The sequence below is a fragment of the Pogoniulus pusillus genome, chromosome 4, assembly GCF_015220805.1.
Source record: "Pogoniulus pusillus isolate bPogPus1 chromosome 4, bPogPus1.pri, whole genome shotgun sequence".
Classification (NCBI taxonomy): domain Eukaryota; kingdom Metazoa; phylum Chordata; class Aves; order Piciformes; family Lybiidae; genus Pogoniulus; species Pogoniulus pusillus.
The window spans coordinates 2,463,142-2,481,584 of NC_087267.1; the positions used below are offsets into that span (position 1 = coordinate 2,463,142).

Here is an 18,443-nt window from a genome sequence, read left to right on the forward strand (position 1 = left end):
TAATTAAATTACTTCATCTGCAAAGGTAAGTTTCAGTCTCACAAAGAAAACACTTCAGCGCAATACTGAGACTTACACAACAAAAAAGATATCACAGTTAAGGTCCTTACTTAGTCTCTTCATCTTCTACTGATTACAAGTGCATGTGTGTGCTGTGCATACAAAGGTAACAAAAGCTTACATAAAATAAAAATATAGCACTTAAACATCTGTCAAAATGCATACAGAAAAGACAGTCTTGGGGATGGTTTGGGTGTGCTCCCTGCCCCTCCACACTTTGGAAAGTCACCCAGACTAGACTCAGTGGCTCTGGAAATTGAATGAAGCTTTGTATTTACAGCTTAGCACAAGATACAAGCAGGTATTGACAATATCTACATCTATAGACAGAAATAGACAAATTAAAAAGTAATACAGAAACACAGCAGCCCTCCCAGAAACCTGAGTCCCTAGGAGGGGCTCCCAACCACCCTTCCACCTTCCTCCAACCCCTCTACCTTACCCTAGATCTTTGCCTTATGCCCAAGGTAGATTGGAGGGTCAGTCAGGGGAGTTAGGAAGTAGATGGATTAGTCACAGAGGGCAGGTTAGTTTAGAGAGAGAGGTGCAGCCCACAAAGCCCAGAGAGCAGCTCTGTTATCTATACTTATGTTCTTATGCATCTCAGCAAGCCTATGAGTGCAGTAGACAGCACCATTGTTTCCTTTTCACAGCCTGTAATCTAATTCTTCTCACCAAAACATTCTAGCTAGCTTCAAACCAGCACAGTCTTGTAAACTGGAAGTTCCACTTTTCAATAAACACCACATCCAAACCACCCTTAAACACATCCAGGGTGGGTGACTCCACCACCTCCCTGGGCAGCTCATTCCAGTGCCTGACCACCCTCTCCATGAAAAACTTCTTCCTCATGTCCAATCTAAACCTCTCCAGCTTCAGCTTGAGGCCATTCCCCCTTGTTTTCCCTCCAATTATCTGTGAGCAGAGCCCAGCAGCAGCCTCTCCACAATGCCCCTTCTGATAGCTGTAGACAGCAATGAGGTCTCCCCTCAGCCTCCTCTGTTTCACACTAACCAGCCCCACTTTGTGGAATCTATGTGCATAAAGTGTTCAAATGACTAACAGAATTAGTACTAGCACATCTTTAAGCAGTCTTTTTGATCCTTTGGATTTCTGTGAAAGTGTTGAGTTTGGTTTTCTTTTTTTCTTTCTTCCTTTTTTTTTAATGCTTTACATCTTCTGCACCAAAGGCAAAAAAAAAAATCAGAGAATGAGCTCAGAACCAGGCTTATGCTAAAGTATTTTTCAACAGCCTTTGGCTTTGTAAAGTGTGCATCTCAGGAAAGTATTGCAAGAAATAGTTACTTATAACATATTGTAACCTCTATTTTTCTTTTGAGATTGTAGTAATTTTGAAGGTGTCTAAATCCCTTATTTGTGCCTGGAGAATATGAAGCCTCTGAATTTCATGCTCCCCAGGAGTTTAATTTTGAGGGAATTTCCATGTGCTGGGGATTTGGAAAAAGGAAAGATTTCTCTGGTACCCTTTAAAAAGCCCATGTGATAAAAGGATCAGTCTTAGGGTTGCTTATAGGTTTAGGGTTTAAAGAGTGTCTCCATGGAGATGGATTAGAAGGTGACACAGTCAAAAAGAGCGTGATTAAAATAACCATTACATAATGTATGGCACACATGCACACACACATACATCATGACATGGTGGAGTTTAGTACTCTAAAGGGTAGAATCAGAGCACCAAGTAGAATTGCAACCCTGGGCTTCTGCAGAGTTAACTTTGTGCTCTTCAGGGACATTGCCTCAGCTGCAGAGAACGTCTTGCCATCCTCACTCTGTGATGCTTGTGGCTGTAATACAGGCTACAGCAAAAGGATCAAGCCCAAGCAGAGCCACGTTTCTACTTTCCCTTTCCAAACATTACCAAGAAGGAATGTGTTTGGAGCTTGTGGGAGCAGAAAAGGAAAACCATTTTTCTGTCCAAGAGTAATGTGAGGAATTGTATCAGGTGCCTGAGTTAGCACCATCAGAGTGGCTCTCACACCTGGGTACCTGACCACAGTCCCATCACATGCAAACAATTTAATCTTATTGATGTTGCACCACAGCTCAGAACAGTTTTGGGCTGGAGGGACCTTTAAGGATCATGCAGTCATGTGCTCCAGCTGTGGGGGCTGATCACTGGATCAGAGGCTTGCAGGACTCAAGCTAACTCCTCTGGGTAGCATCAGCTGCTGCTATATGGGCAGAGAACACAGAGTGGGTGTGGGGATGTCTGTGATTGTGCAGAGCCACTGCAGACCTGCGTACTTGATGGAAAGATAAATGTCCTGCAGAAGCAATGGTCTTGTTAGTAAACATTGCCCAAGGAATGCTGGCTTAGCTATTCTAACCTTTCAGCGCTGGTTTTCATTTGCTGCTGTCAGGATGGGTGAGTGAAGAACTACCTCATATGGCAAAGATCAGTGTCTGAAATAAATGCAAAGGAGTCCTGAATCCAGGGCAGGCAAGCTGCCTATAAAGTTCTGACTGAGTAACCCAGCTCAGAATCTAGTTCTTGAATTTACAAGCACTGCAGGACTCCAGCATTGTTTGCTTCTAGTTTATTCTCAGAAAAAGACTGGCAACCCCCATCTCTAGAGAGCTGCAAATACCCACAGGTGCTCTACAGCCACCTCAACAGAGCAGGCAGCGCTAACAGTAGCTCTCATTTTTCACATGTGGCAGTGTTCATAAGGGAATCAGCAGCTTCCATGCAGCTAGAGATGATGTCCTCACAACATGAGCACAGCCCTACTTCACCAAGTGAAATAGTTTAGTGAGAAGAATAGCAGAGTATATAGATAAATAGTCAGCACATCTACATTTTGAAGAAAGGCACTCTGTAAGCTGCCCAAGATAGCAAGAAATTGCTTTCTTAAAATGAAAAATAATACTGTCCTGCAACCACTGTCCTGCAGCTTTCCTTGGGAATGGTAACTATCCTCACATCCTGAATTTCACTTCAAAACCACTATGCAGCAGATTGTCCAGTAACTATCTGGTAACTCACCGTACTGGTTTGAGGCTACTTGGAATATTTTTAATGAGAGAAATTAGATTATTGGCTGTGAAAAGAAAACTATGTGGTATCTATTTCACTCATAGGTTTGCTGAGATGTATAAAGAACAGAACACAAACATAGATAAGGGAGTCTCTCCCTGGCTTCTGCCAGACCCTGCACATAACCCAACTAATCATTTTGCTTCTAACGCCCCTTACTGATTCTCCCTACTCACCTTGCACGTAAGGCAGATGCTGGGAAAAGAGAAGGGGGTGGAAACAAGGTGGTAGGGTGGTTAGGAGCCCCTCCTGGGCATTGACTGCAGGGAGGGGGTGGTGTGTTCCTGTATTACTTTTAACTTGTTTATAACTGTGTATTATAGTTGTAAATAATCATAATATACTGGAAATATCTGCTTGTCTATTATGCTAAGCTTAACATAAAGCTTCATTCCTTAACTTCCAGTCAGCTGAGTCCAGTCTGGGTGAATTCATTGTGGGGGGAGGGAAGGGTGAAGCTTAGAACCACTACATTCACCTGAATTCTCAGTAACCAGGCAGGTTTGCAGCTCAAACTTCCTCTCCAACATAATTTGCTGAAAACATGTCCAATGACATGATGATTGGAAGGAACATTAGGAAGCTCTCTGTGAAAGAGCTGTTTCCAATAGCTGTGTACCAGCAAAGATACTACAGACAATTACATACAGTGCTTCCCATGAACTCTATACACAATTATATACAGTGCTTCCCATGAACCCTATACACAATTACATACAGTGCTTCCCATGAACTCTATACACAATTACATACAGTGCTTCCCATGAACTCTATACACAGTTACATACAGTGCTTCCCATGAACTCTATACACAGTTACATACAGTGCTTCCCATGAACTCTATACACAATTACATACAGTGCTTCCCATGAACTCTATACACAACTACATACAGTGCTTCCCATGAACTCTATACACAACTACATACAGTGCTTCCCATGAACCCTATACACAACTACATACAGTGCTTCCCATGAACTCTATACACAATTACATACAGTGCTTCCCATGAACCCTATACACAATTACATACAGTGCTTCCCATGAACTCTATACACAATTACATACAGTGCTTCCCATGAACCCTATACACAACTACATACAGTGCTTCCCATGAACTCTATACACAACTACATACAGTGCTTCCCATGAACTCTATACACAATTACATACAGTGCTTCCCATGAACTCTATACACAACTACATACAGTGCTTCCCATGAACTCTATACACAATTACATACTGTGCTTCCCATGAACTCTATACACAGTTACATACAGTGCTTCCCATGAACTCTATACACAGTTACATACAGTGCTTCCCATGAACTCTATACACAGTTACATACAGTGCTTCCCATGAACTCTATACACCGTTACATACAGTGCTTCCCATGAACTCTATACACCACTACATACAGTGCTTCCCATGAACTCTATACACCACTACATACAGTGCTTCCCATGAACTCTATACACCACTACATACAGTGCTTCCCATGAACTCTATACACAATTACATACAGTGCTTCCCATGAACTCTATACACCACTACATACAGTGCTTCCCATGAACTCTATACACAGTTACATACAGTGCTTCCCATGAACTCTATACACAATTACATACAGTGCTTCCCATGAACTCTATACACAACTACATACAGTGCTTCCCATGAACTCCATACACAATCACATACACTGCTTCCCATGAACCCTACACACAACTACATACAGTGCTCCCCATGAACTCTATACACAGTTACATACAGTGCTTCCCATGAACTCTATACACAGTTACATACAGTGCTTCCCATGAACTCTATACACAGTTACATACAGTGCTTCCCATGAACTCTATACACAGTTACATACAGTGCTTCCCATGAACTCTATACACAGTTACATACAGTGCTTCCCATGAACTCTATACACAGTTACATACAGTGCTTCCCATGAACTCTATACACAACTACATACAGTGCTTCCCATGAACTCTATACACAATTACATACAGTGCTTCCCATGAACTCTATACACCACTACATACAGTGCTTCCCATGAACTCTATACACCACTACATACAGTGCTTCCCATGAACTCTATACACAGTTACATACAGTGCTTCCCATGAACTCTATACACAGTTACATACAGTGCTTCCCATGAACTCTATACACAACTACATACAGTGCTTCCCATGAACTCTATACACAATTACATACAGTGCTTCCCATGAACTCTATACACCACTACATACAGTGCTTCCCATGAACTCTATACACCACTACATACAGTGCTTCCCATGAACTCTATACACCACTACATACAGTGCTTCCCATGAACTCTATACACAGTTACATACAGTGCTTCCCATGAACTCTATACACAGTTACATACTGTGCTTCCCATGAACTCTATACACAGTTACATACAGTGCTTCCCATGAACTCTATACACAGTTACATACTGTGCTTCCCATGAACTCTATACACCACTACATACAGTACTTCCCATGAACTCTATACACCACTACATACAGTGCTTCCCATGAACTCTATACACAATTACATACAGTGCTTCCCATGAACTCTATACACAACTACATACAGTGCTTCCCATGAACTCTATACACAATTACATACAGTGCTTCCCATGAACTCTATACACAATTACATACAGTGCTTCCCATGAACTCTATACACTACTACATACAGTGCTTCCCATGAACTCTATACACCACTACATACAGTGCTTCCCATGAACTCTATACACAATTACATACAGTGCTTCCCATGAACTCTATACACCACTACATACAGTGCTTCCCATGAACTCTATACACAGTTACATACAGTGCTTCCCATGAACTCTATACACAATTACATACTGTGCTTCCCATGAACTCTATACACAACTACATACAGTGCTTCCCATGAACTCTATACACAATTACATACAGTGCTTCCCATGAACTCTATACACCACTACATACAGTGCTTCCCATGAACTCTATACACCACTACATACAGTGCTTCCCTTGAACTCTACACACAGTTACATACAGTGCTTCCCATGAACTCTATACACAGTTACATACAGTGCTTCCCATGAACTCTATACACAGTTACATACAGTGCTTCCCATGAACTCTATACACAGTTACATACAGTGCTTCCCATGAACTCTATACACCACTACATACAGTGCTTCCCATGAACTCTATACACCACTACATACAGTGCTTCCCATGAACTCTATACACAGTTACATACAGTGCTTCCCATGAACTCTATACACAATTACATACAGTGCTTCCCATGAACTCTATACACAATTACATACTGTGCTTCCCATGAACTCTATACACAATTACATACAGTGCTTCCCATGAACTCTATACACAATTACATACAGTGCTTCCCATGAACTCTATACACCACTACATACAGTGCTTCCCATGAACTCTATACACAGTTACATACAGTGCTTCCCATGAACTCTATACACAGTTACATACAGTGCTTCCCATGAACTCTATACACAATTACATACAGTGCTTCCCATGAACTCTATACACCACTACATACAGTGCTTCCCATGAACTCTATACACCACTACATACAGTGCTTCCCATGAACTCTATACACCACTACATACAGTGCTTCCCATGAACTCTATACACCACTACATACAGTGCTTCCCATGAACTCTATACACAGTTACATACAGTGCTTCCCATGAACTCTATACACAGTTACATACAGTGCTTCCCATGAACTCTATACACAATTACATACTGTGCTTCCCATGAACTCTATACACCACTACATACAGTGCTTCCCTCCACCTCTCTCTGCATTTTGTAGGGTTTACCTTTGTGAAATTAAACAGCAATGAATTCGATTGGGATTTGCAATTCATACCCTTTCTTTGGTCGTGTCTCCTTACTTTTGCACTTCTTTGTAACTGACTTTGGGGAAGTGGTGCAACTGGATAGGACTGTTGTCACATCCAAAATGCAAGGTGTCCTTTCCATCCCTACTGTGTTAGATTACAAGGTTTCTTTGGCTTAAAGCTGAGGCTATGAAGCAATTAATATGAAAACCACCAAAAGCAATAAACAGTAAAAGTCTCAGCCCATGTGTTAAGTAAGAGTTATCAACTCATCTGATAATACATTATTTCAAACTCTTTATAAACACAAGGAAAAGCACTTACATTTGCTGAAAGCTGGGATGTAAGGGTGGCAACTTTCTCTTGTGATGCAACTAGCTCTCTCCGCAGCTTCTGAATTTGCTGGAAGAAAACACAGCTGATGTGAGCGTTTCAACAGCTTCCTGTTGTGGTTGGGTTTGTTGGTTTCTTTGTTTAATTAAGGGATCACTAATAGGTTTACAATGTTTTTGTTGTACATTTTACTCTCAGAAGTATTCAGAAATACAAATTATTCAAAGCTGGCGCTTGGTGCTGCTCCAGCTCTTTTCTTGCAGTTAACCAATATATGAGCTAGGATCCAAGTGGAGGGAGCAAATGGCTTCACCATTTCATATGTGCAATCACAGAACCAGAGAATCAACAAGACCAAGCGCAAGGTCCTGCATCTGGGTCGAGGCAATGCCAAGCACAAATGCAGGCTGGGCAGTGAGTGGCTGGGGAGCAGCCCTGAGGAGAGGGACTTGGAGGGGCTGGTGGACAAGAAGCTCAACGTGAGCCAGCAGTGTGCACTTGCAGCCCACAGGGCCAACCAGAGCCTGGGCTGTATCAGGAAAATTGTGGCCAGCAGGGCAAGGGAGGTGATTCTCCTCCTCTACTCCACTCTGCTGAGACCCCATCTGGAGTACTGTGTCCAGTTCTGGAGCCTCTCTTATGAGAGGGATGTGGACATGCTGGAGCATGTCCAGAGAAGGGCCACAAAGATGCTCAGAGGACTGAAAGAGTCTGGAGAAGAGGAGGCTCCCAGGTGACCTTATTGTGGCCTTCCTGTATCTGAAGGGGGCTTAATAAAAAGCTGGGGAGGGACTTGGGGAGCAAGTGATCCCCCTCCTGACCCCCAGCCCTCAGATTTTTATAAACACTGATTAAATCCCCTCTCAGTCTTCTCCAGACTAAGCAGCCCCAGGTCCCTCAGCCTCTCCTCGTGAGACAGTGCTCCAATCCCCTCAGCATCCTCCTAGCCCTCCAGGCCTTGCACTGAACTGAAGCAGAGTATGGTGCATTACTTTGAAATCCTTTTCATATTCAGATGTAAAAGACATTATTACTGGAGAGCAAATTTTCTAAAAGTAGCCTAAGCAAGGGAGCACATAACAGTCACTAGCAAAGACTGCTGCAGTACTTTAATTTCATGACTCCCATGAAAGCCGACAGGGAATACTGCACAAGTGTTCAGAATGGGTAAGTTCCTGTACACCTACGATGCAAAAATGACTTGGTCATTTACACCAGCTCAGAGCAAGGACAGATTATTCAGCTGTTGTCCATCCTGGACTGCCACTTTTCTTTTCTCAAGTTTTCTCTTTTGGTTTTTTCATAGACATTATTTCATCTTCTTGGTTAAGCTACTGTGATGGTAGCTCCCATCACATTCCTGCAAAAGCAGTTCTCATGATGTTCAGCATCTTCTGCAAGAGCATCACAGAGCAGATCTGTGGGAAATTCTCTCATACAAATACACAGGAAGGAAATGTTATTTCACCTCTCCATGCAGCCCTACATAAAGGGCTCTGCAAGGAGGAACTGTCATTTGCACTACTGAGCTATGGGATGCTTGTTCAGCTCTTGCTTTAACTTTCAAAGAAAGGAGCTTAAAAAAATCAAGCAGAAATTATACTGAAAATATATTGCAGCAAGTAAGGAGGACAATGTTTATTGGTTCAGTCTCCTCAAAATACCTTTTAGTTGACTTTGATTAGAGTAAATGGGAGCAGCATAAACACAACATTTGTAAGGCATGTAGCTCTGTGAAGTGAAAGTGCACCCCTTGGTGCTGCACTTTATTGCTGCTACTCCTCGATGTCTCTTTAACACAGCCAGGAGTTCATTTGGAGAAAGGCTGTAATTTTATCCAAGTGCTGACCTGGGCTTGTCACCCATGCTCACACACAGTAAGCAGAAAGGAGCTGTTTTCCAAGTCAGTTTTGATTTATATCTGAAATCTATCTGCACTGGTCTCAGATTCAAAGTGGTCAGCTTCAGACATTTAATAGAATGCAAAATGTGAGGGAGAGAAGTTGAAAGTGACCATTGGAAGTGATTGCTCCTGCAAGGCAGCACATTACCTTGAGTCACACAGTCCCTTCAACCGAGTGCAGAGTGGTACTAACTCTCCAATCAAACGGCTCATAACTTCTGCACCCAGAAGCCCAGTTCTCATTGATTCCTTCCAGAGCCTCAGTCCTCAGCACCTTGCTAAGAAAATACCTTGCTGTGGAGGGCCCATCTGGATGAGGGCATGGAGTCAGTCATCAGCAAATTTGCAGATGACACCAAGCTGGGGGCAGATGTGTCTGGGTTGGAGGGCAGAAGGGCTCTGCAGCAGGACCTTGACCGCCTGGACAGATGGGCAGAGTCCAATGGGATGGGGTTCAGTAGCTCCAAGTGCAGGGTGCTGCACTTTGGCCACAACAACCCCATGGAGAGATACAGGCTGGGGTCAGAGTGGCTGGAGAGCAGCCAGACAGAGAGGGATCTGGGGGTGCTGATTGATACCCACCTGAACATGAGCCAGCAGTGTGCCCAGGTGGCCAAGAGAGCCAGGGGCATCCTGGCCTGCATCAGGAATGGTGTGGCCAGCAGGAGCAGGGAGGTCATTCTGCCCCTGTACTCTGCACTGGTTAGACCACACCTTGAGTACTGTGCTCAGTTCTGGGCCCCCCAGTTTAGGAAGGACATTGAGATGCTTGAGCGTGTCCAGAGAAGGGCGACGAGGCTGGGGAGAGGCCTTGAGCACAGCCCTACGAGGAGAGGCTGAGGGAGCTGGGATTGGTTAGCCTGGAGAAGAGGAGGCTCAGGGGTGACCTTATTGCTGTCTACAAGTACCTGAGGGGTGGTTGTGGCCAGGAGGAGGTTGCTCTCTTCTCTCAGGTGGCCAGCACCAGAACAAGAGGACACAGCCTCAGGCTGCGCCAGGGGAGATTTAGGCTGGAGGTGAGGAGAAAGTTCTTCCCTGAGAGAGTCATTGGACACTGGAATGGGCTGCCCGGGGAGGTGGTGGAGTCGCCGTCCCTGGAGCTGTTCAAGGCAGGATTGGACGTGGCACTTGGTGCCATGGTCTGGCCTTGAGCTCTGTGGTAAAGGGTTGGACTTGATGATCTGTGAGGTCTCTTCCAACCCTGATGATACTGTGGTACTGTGATTCTGTGTGTGTGAACTAGTGAGCATTTGAACTCTCTTGATTCAAGTTGCTAAAGGAATGTCATTAACTTCACCAGCAGCAGTCTATGCCGCAAGACTCTGATCAGAAACATTTCCAAAACCTTTACCAAGTTGTTCAATTTGGCTGCATACAGACACTCTGCAAAATAGTTTTACCAACCACATCAAAGAATTTGTGTGGGTTAGTTGTATATAGGTTTGGGGGAAAGTTCTCTTTGTATATATAAATAAATTATTCAGTAACCTTTACATCGGCCCCATTGTATCTCACCCCAAACTCAGGCTCAAACCCCTCTATAACACACCTTCCAGGGCACTAGAAGCTGCATCAGCATTTCACCAATGCTTTTTGAAGAGTGGTGCCAAGTCACAGGGAGTATTTCTTCCCAGCAGCTCAGCAGTTTGGCCATAGCAGGTAAGCAACAAGCATTAAAATAATACAATGTGATACCTAACTATAAAAATGAAGAAAAGTTCTTACCTCTGAATGTGCCTTTTCTTCTGCCTGCAAGAAAGCAGAGAAGCAATGACTGAGAAACAGTGCGCAACATGATTGGTGGTAGCAGAGAACAAAAGCCATAAAAGCCAGCTATGCTGAAGTGAAATGACTGGCTTCATGGATCTGTTGCTTTTAAGGAAGATATACAGTGAAAACAAGAAATGGAATTCTTTTCAAGCTACTTGGCAAGGCTCCAGCTGAAAGCTTGCCAGCATACTGGCAGCAAGAAGCAGTGGGTAATGGCAGAATAAGGAACAGAGCTGCAGAAAGTGCAGCTACACCCCTGAGACAGGAGAAAACTTACTGCGGGGACCTCAGCCTTTGCCAGCTACCAGCAAACCTTTGCACCATAATGATTATTATGGCTCCTGCAGCTACAGGAGCCATAATACTACTATAGTACTAGTACTAGTACTTTCTTTCCCTTTGAAGACTTACAATATTAACATACAAATGACATGTCCTTATGCGACTCCTTCAAGCTTTGTGTAGTGTGGCTAACGAAGCCTGAGAAGTCTCAATGTAGCTAATGCTGAGAGCCAGTGTGAGAAACACAGCAATTAACCAAGCAGATGCAAATTGCAGTGTCTCACCTACTGAGCAGGAGATGAAAACTGGAGACATTCAATCATCAACAAGTTAGTCATGGCACAGCAATGTGCCCCTGTGGCCAAGAAGGCCAATGGGATCCTGGGGTATACTGAGAAGGGTATGTCCATCAGATCAAGGGAGGCTCCCCTCCCCCTCTACTATGCCCTAGTGAGACCTCATCTTGAATACTGTGCTCAGCTTTGAGCTCCTCAGTTTAAGAGGGACAGGTATCTGCTGGAGAAGGTCCAGAGGAGGGCTACAAGGTTGATTAGGGGACTGGAGCACTGCCTGATGAGGAGAGGCTGAGGGACCTGGGGCTGCTTAGTCTGGAGAAGACTGAGAGGGGATTTAATTAATCAGGAGAGGGGAGACAGGCTCTGTTCACTTGCTGCCTGGGATAGGACAAGGAGCAGTGGATGTAAGTTGCAGCACAGGAGGTTCCACCTCAACACAAGGGGTAACTTCTTCACTGTAAGGGTCACAGAGTGCTAGGTAATTTTAAGCAGCCCTATGAGAAACTGAAAAGAGTATGTTCTGAAATAGCACAACAGTAACACCAAAGTAGAAAGTAAATGTTCCTGCTTTATGGCAGTACAATTCCAACCCTTCTAATCACCAAAGTATTCCATTTTTTTTGAGAACAAAGAACAAGAACAGAGGCAATCAGACCTTTTATTTTCTTAAGGCATCAATACTCACCGTAGAGTAGAGAGAGGAGGTGCTGGAGACGAGCGATAATGAGGACCCATGCACTTAAAAAGAGAAGAGAAAAGAAGATGAAATATTGACAAAATCATCACATTCCCCCCTTGTAGCTCAACAACTAAACATCTTTCAAAAATGAGAGCCAATCTTCCACAAAGAGCAATTATCAGCTATCAGCACAGAAAAGCTATTGATGTTTTTTCTTGCACTTGGAGAGGTTGTTCTGTATGGAAAAAGCTGTTTCCTGTATATGAAGTAGGAGAGCAAGCAAGTGGGATTCAGTATTATTATCAGCAAGCTAAGCATCACTTTTGTTGTTCTGACAATAAATAACTTGATAAATACATTCTCTAGAGAAACCAGAGGCTGAGCTGTTTATACACCTGCTCAAAGCAGAGCAAACTGATTTTAATAAGAGACTCTGCAGTGTGAAACTGTTGACATTCCCTGGGTTGAGCTCCCAAGCTTTGCTCAGCTGGTTTCTCCCCTTACTGCAAGGGGTTACTGCAAGATGCAGAGACAGATTTCCACCAATCAGCAGCAGTCAGCCTCAAGAGCACTCAGTGGCTGTTGCGCTCAAAAGAGTGGAGTCCCTGGCCTCTTTTAAAATGGCAAGCAAAAATAAAATTGCCCCCTTCTGTTTCTGGTAAATCTCCTGAGGAAGGACACAGAATCACAGAATTAACCAGGCTGGAAAAGACTTCTAAGATCATCAAGTCCAACCTATCACCTAACTCTTCTAATTAACTAAACCATGGCACTAAGCATCCAGCCTCCCCTTAAACACCTCCAGGGATGGTGACTCCACCACCTCCCCGGGCAGCCCACTCCAATGCCAATCACTCTTGCTGGGAAGAACTTCTTCCTAACATCCAGCCTGCACCTGTCCTAGCACAGCTTGAGACTGTGTCCTCTTGTTCTGTCACTGGGTGCTGGGAGATACATCAAGATAGAAGTTTAAATAAATTTATTTATATATTCATTTTCACTTTTTTTTTCCAAAACAAATTTGCTCAGTATCTATAAGCTGCCAGGGTTAGGTAAAGAAATTATTTTGCTTTAATAGCTACTTGGCATCCATATGCCAAATTGACAGCATAAGGACACTTGGATTATAGAATCATAGAATGGGTTTGGTTGGAAAATGTTGCTGGATGCACTAAATCAGGAAACTGTGATCCTTTTGGTTTCATGCAGGAACTGCTTTATTTATCTCTTGGGTGCCTTTTTAACCCTGTGCTAGTTTGAGCCTAGCTGGAATGTTTTGGTGAGAAGAATTACATTACAGGCTGTGAAAAGGAAACAATGGTGATGGCTGCTGCACTCATAGGCTTGCTGAGATGGATAAGAACAAGAACACAAACACAGATGACAGAGTCACCCTCTGGGCTTTGGGCTGAACTTCTCTCTCTAACCTAAGCTGCCATCTGTGTGACTAATCTGTCTGCTTCCTAACCCCCCTGGCCAACCCTCCAAAGTATCTGGAGTGTAAGGCAAAGTCTGGGGTAAGGGAGAGGGGTGGAAGGAAGGTGGAAGGGTGGTAGGGAGCCTTTTCTGGGCACTCAGGTTTCTGGGAGGGCTGTTGTGTTTCTGTATTACTTTTTAACTTGTCTATTTCTGTATATATTGTATATCTGCTTGTCTATTGTGCTAGCTGTAAATACAAAACTTCATTCAATTTCCAGAGCTGCTGAGTCTAGTCTGGGTGTTTTCCAAAGGGTGGGGGGTGAGGAACACCCAAACCATCATAAATCTCTTCCACCACCAATCATGCAGTTCAACCTATCACCCAGCCCCAGCCAATCAACCAGACCATGGCACTAAGTGCCCCATCCAGTCTTTGCTTGAACACCTCCAGGGATGGCAACTCCACCACCTCCCTGGGCAGCCCAGTCCAATGCCAATCACTCTCTCTGCCAACAACTTCCTCCTAACATCCATCCTAGACTTGCCCCACCACAACTTGAGACTGTGTCCCCTTGTTCTGTTGCTGCTTGCCTGGCAGAAGAGACCAATCCCACCTGGCTACAGCCTCCCTTCAGATAGTTCTAGACAGCAGTGAGGTCTTCAGAAGCAGGACTGATGAAGCATGGAATCACAGCAGTCAAGGCACCCTCAGATACTTCAAATTTAGAGCCAAAAGTAATAAAATAGTTTGACAGGAATGGTTTCCCTTCCTCCAAAACTTCTGATCAAGGATTTGTATGGCAGACACAGCATGGCATAATGCTGTGTGAAAGGAATCCCTACTATGGCTTAGAATAGGAAAGTCCTATCAGACCAGCTTGAGGGAATTTTCAAAGTGCTTCACAACATCATTCAAGGTTTCATCTTGCAGAAGGAATATTTTAAAGTATTACTACGTTTTGGAGGCCTATTTTAGAGAGTTATTTTGGGTTCTATTCACCGACCCAAACAGTAACTCAGCCTTACCTTCTTCCATGCTGTCCCGGAATGAACCCGAATGGCTAATTGCTCGTGGTCTCTCTTCTAAGGATGTAGCACTGCCACACAGCTGGGAGTCATCATAAAGATCAAAAGAAGTGTCTTGGGCAGGAATGCTGTTGGAACGCATCATGCTGGGTCCAGGAAGGTTGAACTGCGATAGGTTGGTGGGACTCACTGAAATGCAAAGCTTTACTAATGAAACACAATTCCATTAAATGGATTTTGATTCTACACCAAATTGTAATGGACCAGCATGGTTAGGTGGACTTTACAGTGCTGAGAAAATGAAAGGCATCTTTCTTTACATGAAAAGCCACACAAAGAGACGAAGCAGATGAGCTCTAAGGAGCTGGAATCAGATGCTAGTGATTCTATAAAACACCTGACAGCACTAACTCTAGTGTCTGAATGCACTTGTAGTCAATTTGCCAGCCCAAGACAGAAAATGAATGGGTAAGATTAAAAAAGTTGAAGTTTTTATAAGAGGTCATAAATATTTTGTATAAGCAGCTCTTCTAATTCTGTATTTGATTGTTATATACTTATGTTACCAACTGCTGCTGAGATCAAAGGTTATTGGCATATACAAGGCACATATTTTCTTTGATTTTCTAGAACAGCATCTACTGCTATTTTAGGTTAAAATTCCTGCACAGGCTAATTGAATCCCATCATAATAAACAGGAGTAACTCAACCACTCCTGTCTGAAACCTGGAACGGTGCCGATGAACCTTCTCTAGCTTCTGCACTTTGTTAACCAACAGGAAGGAAAGCCTGGTTATGGTTCATGCGAGCTACAGGAGGGCAGCACCTAGAAGAAAAGTTAATTTTCCATTCAAGTTAAGCCTCAACGTTTGGACTTCTTTCTTTTTAGATCACACAAGATGTGCCTTAAGTCATAAACGACCTCAACAGCTGTGTTGTGAGAGAAAATTATTCCACAGGGCTATGATAATGGAAAGAAGCAGAGGACAATGACAACATAAATTTTAACCCCCCCCTGATCTTATTGCTTTCTGTTGTAAGTCTGAGAGCTACAAACAAAACTGAAAAGAGGATAATTGTAAGCAGAAATGACAGAGTGAAAGAAATAGTGCTTTAAAAGAGATGTCTTTAAAACTACTGCAAGTACATGGAGGAAATCCAAAACAGTGATCCAATGATCCAATTTTATTCTCAAAAGTGGCTTTGTTCAACTTCTTTACCTATATGTAATAAAGACCAAATTTGTCTGTCTGATCAAATTTCTTTTGAGTGATTGCAACCTATGGATGCCATAAGCTGTGAGAGAGTGATGGAAGTGGGAGGTTGCTGCCTCAAACACAAAAGCTCATTATGAACTTAGGTATGCATCCAGCGTGGTGCAAATCAGTGGTTCCCTACTGTACATTAAATAAAGAAATAATTTCATAAACAAACCTAAATTTGTGTTGAATTAACTTGAAACAAGATCTAGATGAACCAAATCTAAACCTTGACTTGTAATCAGACAAATCTGAAATGGGACTCATCCCAGAAGGCTGGGATTTGGGTTGAGACCACACTGGCAAAGCCTATCACAAGGCAAGCCCGTATATAGGGGGAGAATGGTGTTTAGTGTCTGGGCTGACATTGACTAAAATCACTGGCAAAAAGTCCTGCTGGCTGTGAAACCTAAACCTTTGAATTAGAAGCTAATTCCCAACTCTGCCTCACGTTTTCTTCTCCTTGGGCAAGTCACAGAGCTCTACTCGGTGAGCAACACTGAGAGTGCCCCTTCATCAGTGAGGCACCACAATAGGAGGATGGAAGTGTTAAAGCAAGCCACCTAGTTTGGCAAAGTAAGAAATGCCAACAGCTGGATTTCATCATTCTATTCTGCAGTGGGAGGAACAGCAAAGGGAAATGGCTTTTACCCAGGTTGGAAAAGTGGTATTTTCCAGTTGCAGACGAAGACATAGCTGAAGGAGAAACAAGTGGGGACTGACTGCCAGTGTCTTGCAGGCCTCCAGTTGAATGGGAGCGCAGCCATTCTTTGCCTTCCTCTTGACTCGTCTGCCGGGATGATGGAGTGTATCTGAAAAACCACAGCTGACATGCTCAGAACAACGGCAAGGAGGTGATTCCAAAAGAAAGAGGCATCACATAAACGCCCTTCACCAGACAGACAGAACAGAAGCATCAAGACTAAGGTAAAATTTGCCATCTTATTGCAACAGAAAAAGCACAGGATTGAAAACCTTTCTTCTTTACCCCCCTCCCCCAAAACAGCTCCCCTTCCTTTGAAGAGATATGATGACAAACCATAGAAGACAGGCAACTGAGCTGACAGGTAAAGACCTCGGAGCTCTAGGAACTGTACAGGCTGATGCAAAAGCTTGGAAGCTGTATGGCTAGGAAAGGGAATGGACAGACTGGAAGCCAAGAAATGTGAGTAGCTGCTTACAAAATGGCATCTGCCACAGATCATGTAGGCAATTGGTTAGATGACAGGCAGGAAACAGAGCATCGGTAATGACAGCTACTCATGGTCACACGTGCGGTCTGTCACCCGAAATACTACTTGAGATTGTGTTCTGCCCCAAACTGGGGGGAGGGAAAGGGACAGGAAAAATTGACAATCAGCAGAAACAAGTTTTCTGGAAGGAAGAAGTCTGTCAGTCAAATAATTCATCAGCTGCTTCCCTTGGCAAATCAATAAAACAAATGCAACCTGACATACGGGCCAAGAGGGAGAGCTGGAAACTCCCTGGCCCAGCCTCTTTTGCCTAGGCTGGAAGTAGGACAATTTTGGCAGTGGTTAAGCACTAAAATGTGCAGTGTGGGTCTTCAGCCAGAACTAGTTTTTAGCAATGTCTGCAAAGCCTGCTTCATTCAGCACAATCTGCTGATGAGAAATGAGTAACTTCTTCACCACTGCCATGGGCCATTAGTGTTCCCCAAACAACAGAGCAGAAGAGGCTTTTGATATTCTGGTTTCAGGTTTGCAAGGCAGGAGTATTTCTGCTTAGAAAGCAGATTAAATGAAGATGTAAGTTCTTGAGTTGTGCTTGGGGTTTTGTACAATATTTAACAGCATTAAAACATCTTGTCTAGATTAACTATTTGCTTCCTTTCTCCTTTCAAGAAAAGACAGACATGGATCTTTGCTTATAAACATGGTAGAGCAGAGCTACCCACTGGTTATCAGATTGGAGAGATGGAAAAAGGAGAGTTCATGATCTGGGGCTTGGGGAATGGTCTTTCTAGCATAACTGATCAGGCTTATCTGCCTATAAACTCTTTTCCAGCTCCATTTCACTTTCAGCTTTTAGGCACCATTGCAGTTATAGAGCCCCAAACCTCAATCACCCTATTGTACCCTTGCAGGGTTCCTCTTACACCTTTTTCATGCCTTCCACCTGTTCCATCTTCTCAGAATCCAAAACGATTGGTTTGAGATAGCAGGAAATTTGTTTAATTCCTTATTCAGGAACAGTTAGTGCAGAAGAGTGGAAGGTGCTTGCTAGAGACAACACTTTAGCACCATCTTAAAATTCCATAAAATACTCTTCATCAAGAACTGATTTAGCTGTGTAGTTTCAGTGACTGGAAGGCTGCACAGTGTTCATGCACATGTGCATCTTTGCTCAACAAATCTCTTTCCTGGATCAGGGAATGTGAGCAAACAAGTTACTTAATAATCCACTCTTGTAACCACGGAGTGGAGAGGAAGGTGGGTGACTTT

General features: G+C 43.5%; 1 protein-coding gene across 10 annotated transcripts in view; it reads right to left on the bottom strand.

Annotated features, from left to right (window-relative positions):
* NAV3 (neuron navigator 3) overlaps nt 1-18,443 on the bottom strand; it is a 505,349-nt gene that overhangs the window by 38,444 nt on the left and 448,462 nt on the right. For all 10 annotated transcript variants that reach the window (XM_064141974.1, XM_064141975.1, XM_064141978.1 and 7 more), the window contains 5 exons: nt 16,633-16,793; nt 14,722-14,910; nt 12,283-12,335; nt 10,975-10,998; nt 7,338-7,415 (listed from right to left, as the gene is read on the bottom strand). In XM_064141974.1, the coding sequence (XP_063998044.1) occupies nt 7,338-7,415; nt 10,975-10,998; nt 12,283-12,335; nt 14,722-14,910; nt 16,633-16,793 (505 nt within the window). The remainder of the gene's footprint in view (nt 1-7,337; nt 7,416-10,974; nt 10,999-12,282; nt 12,336-14,721; nt 14,911-16,632; nt 16,794-18,443) is intronic.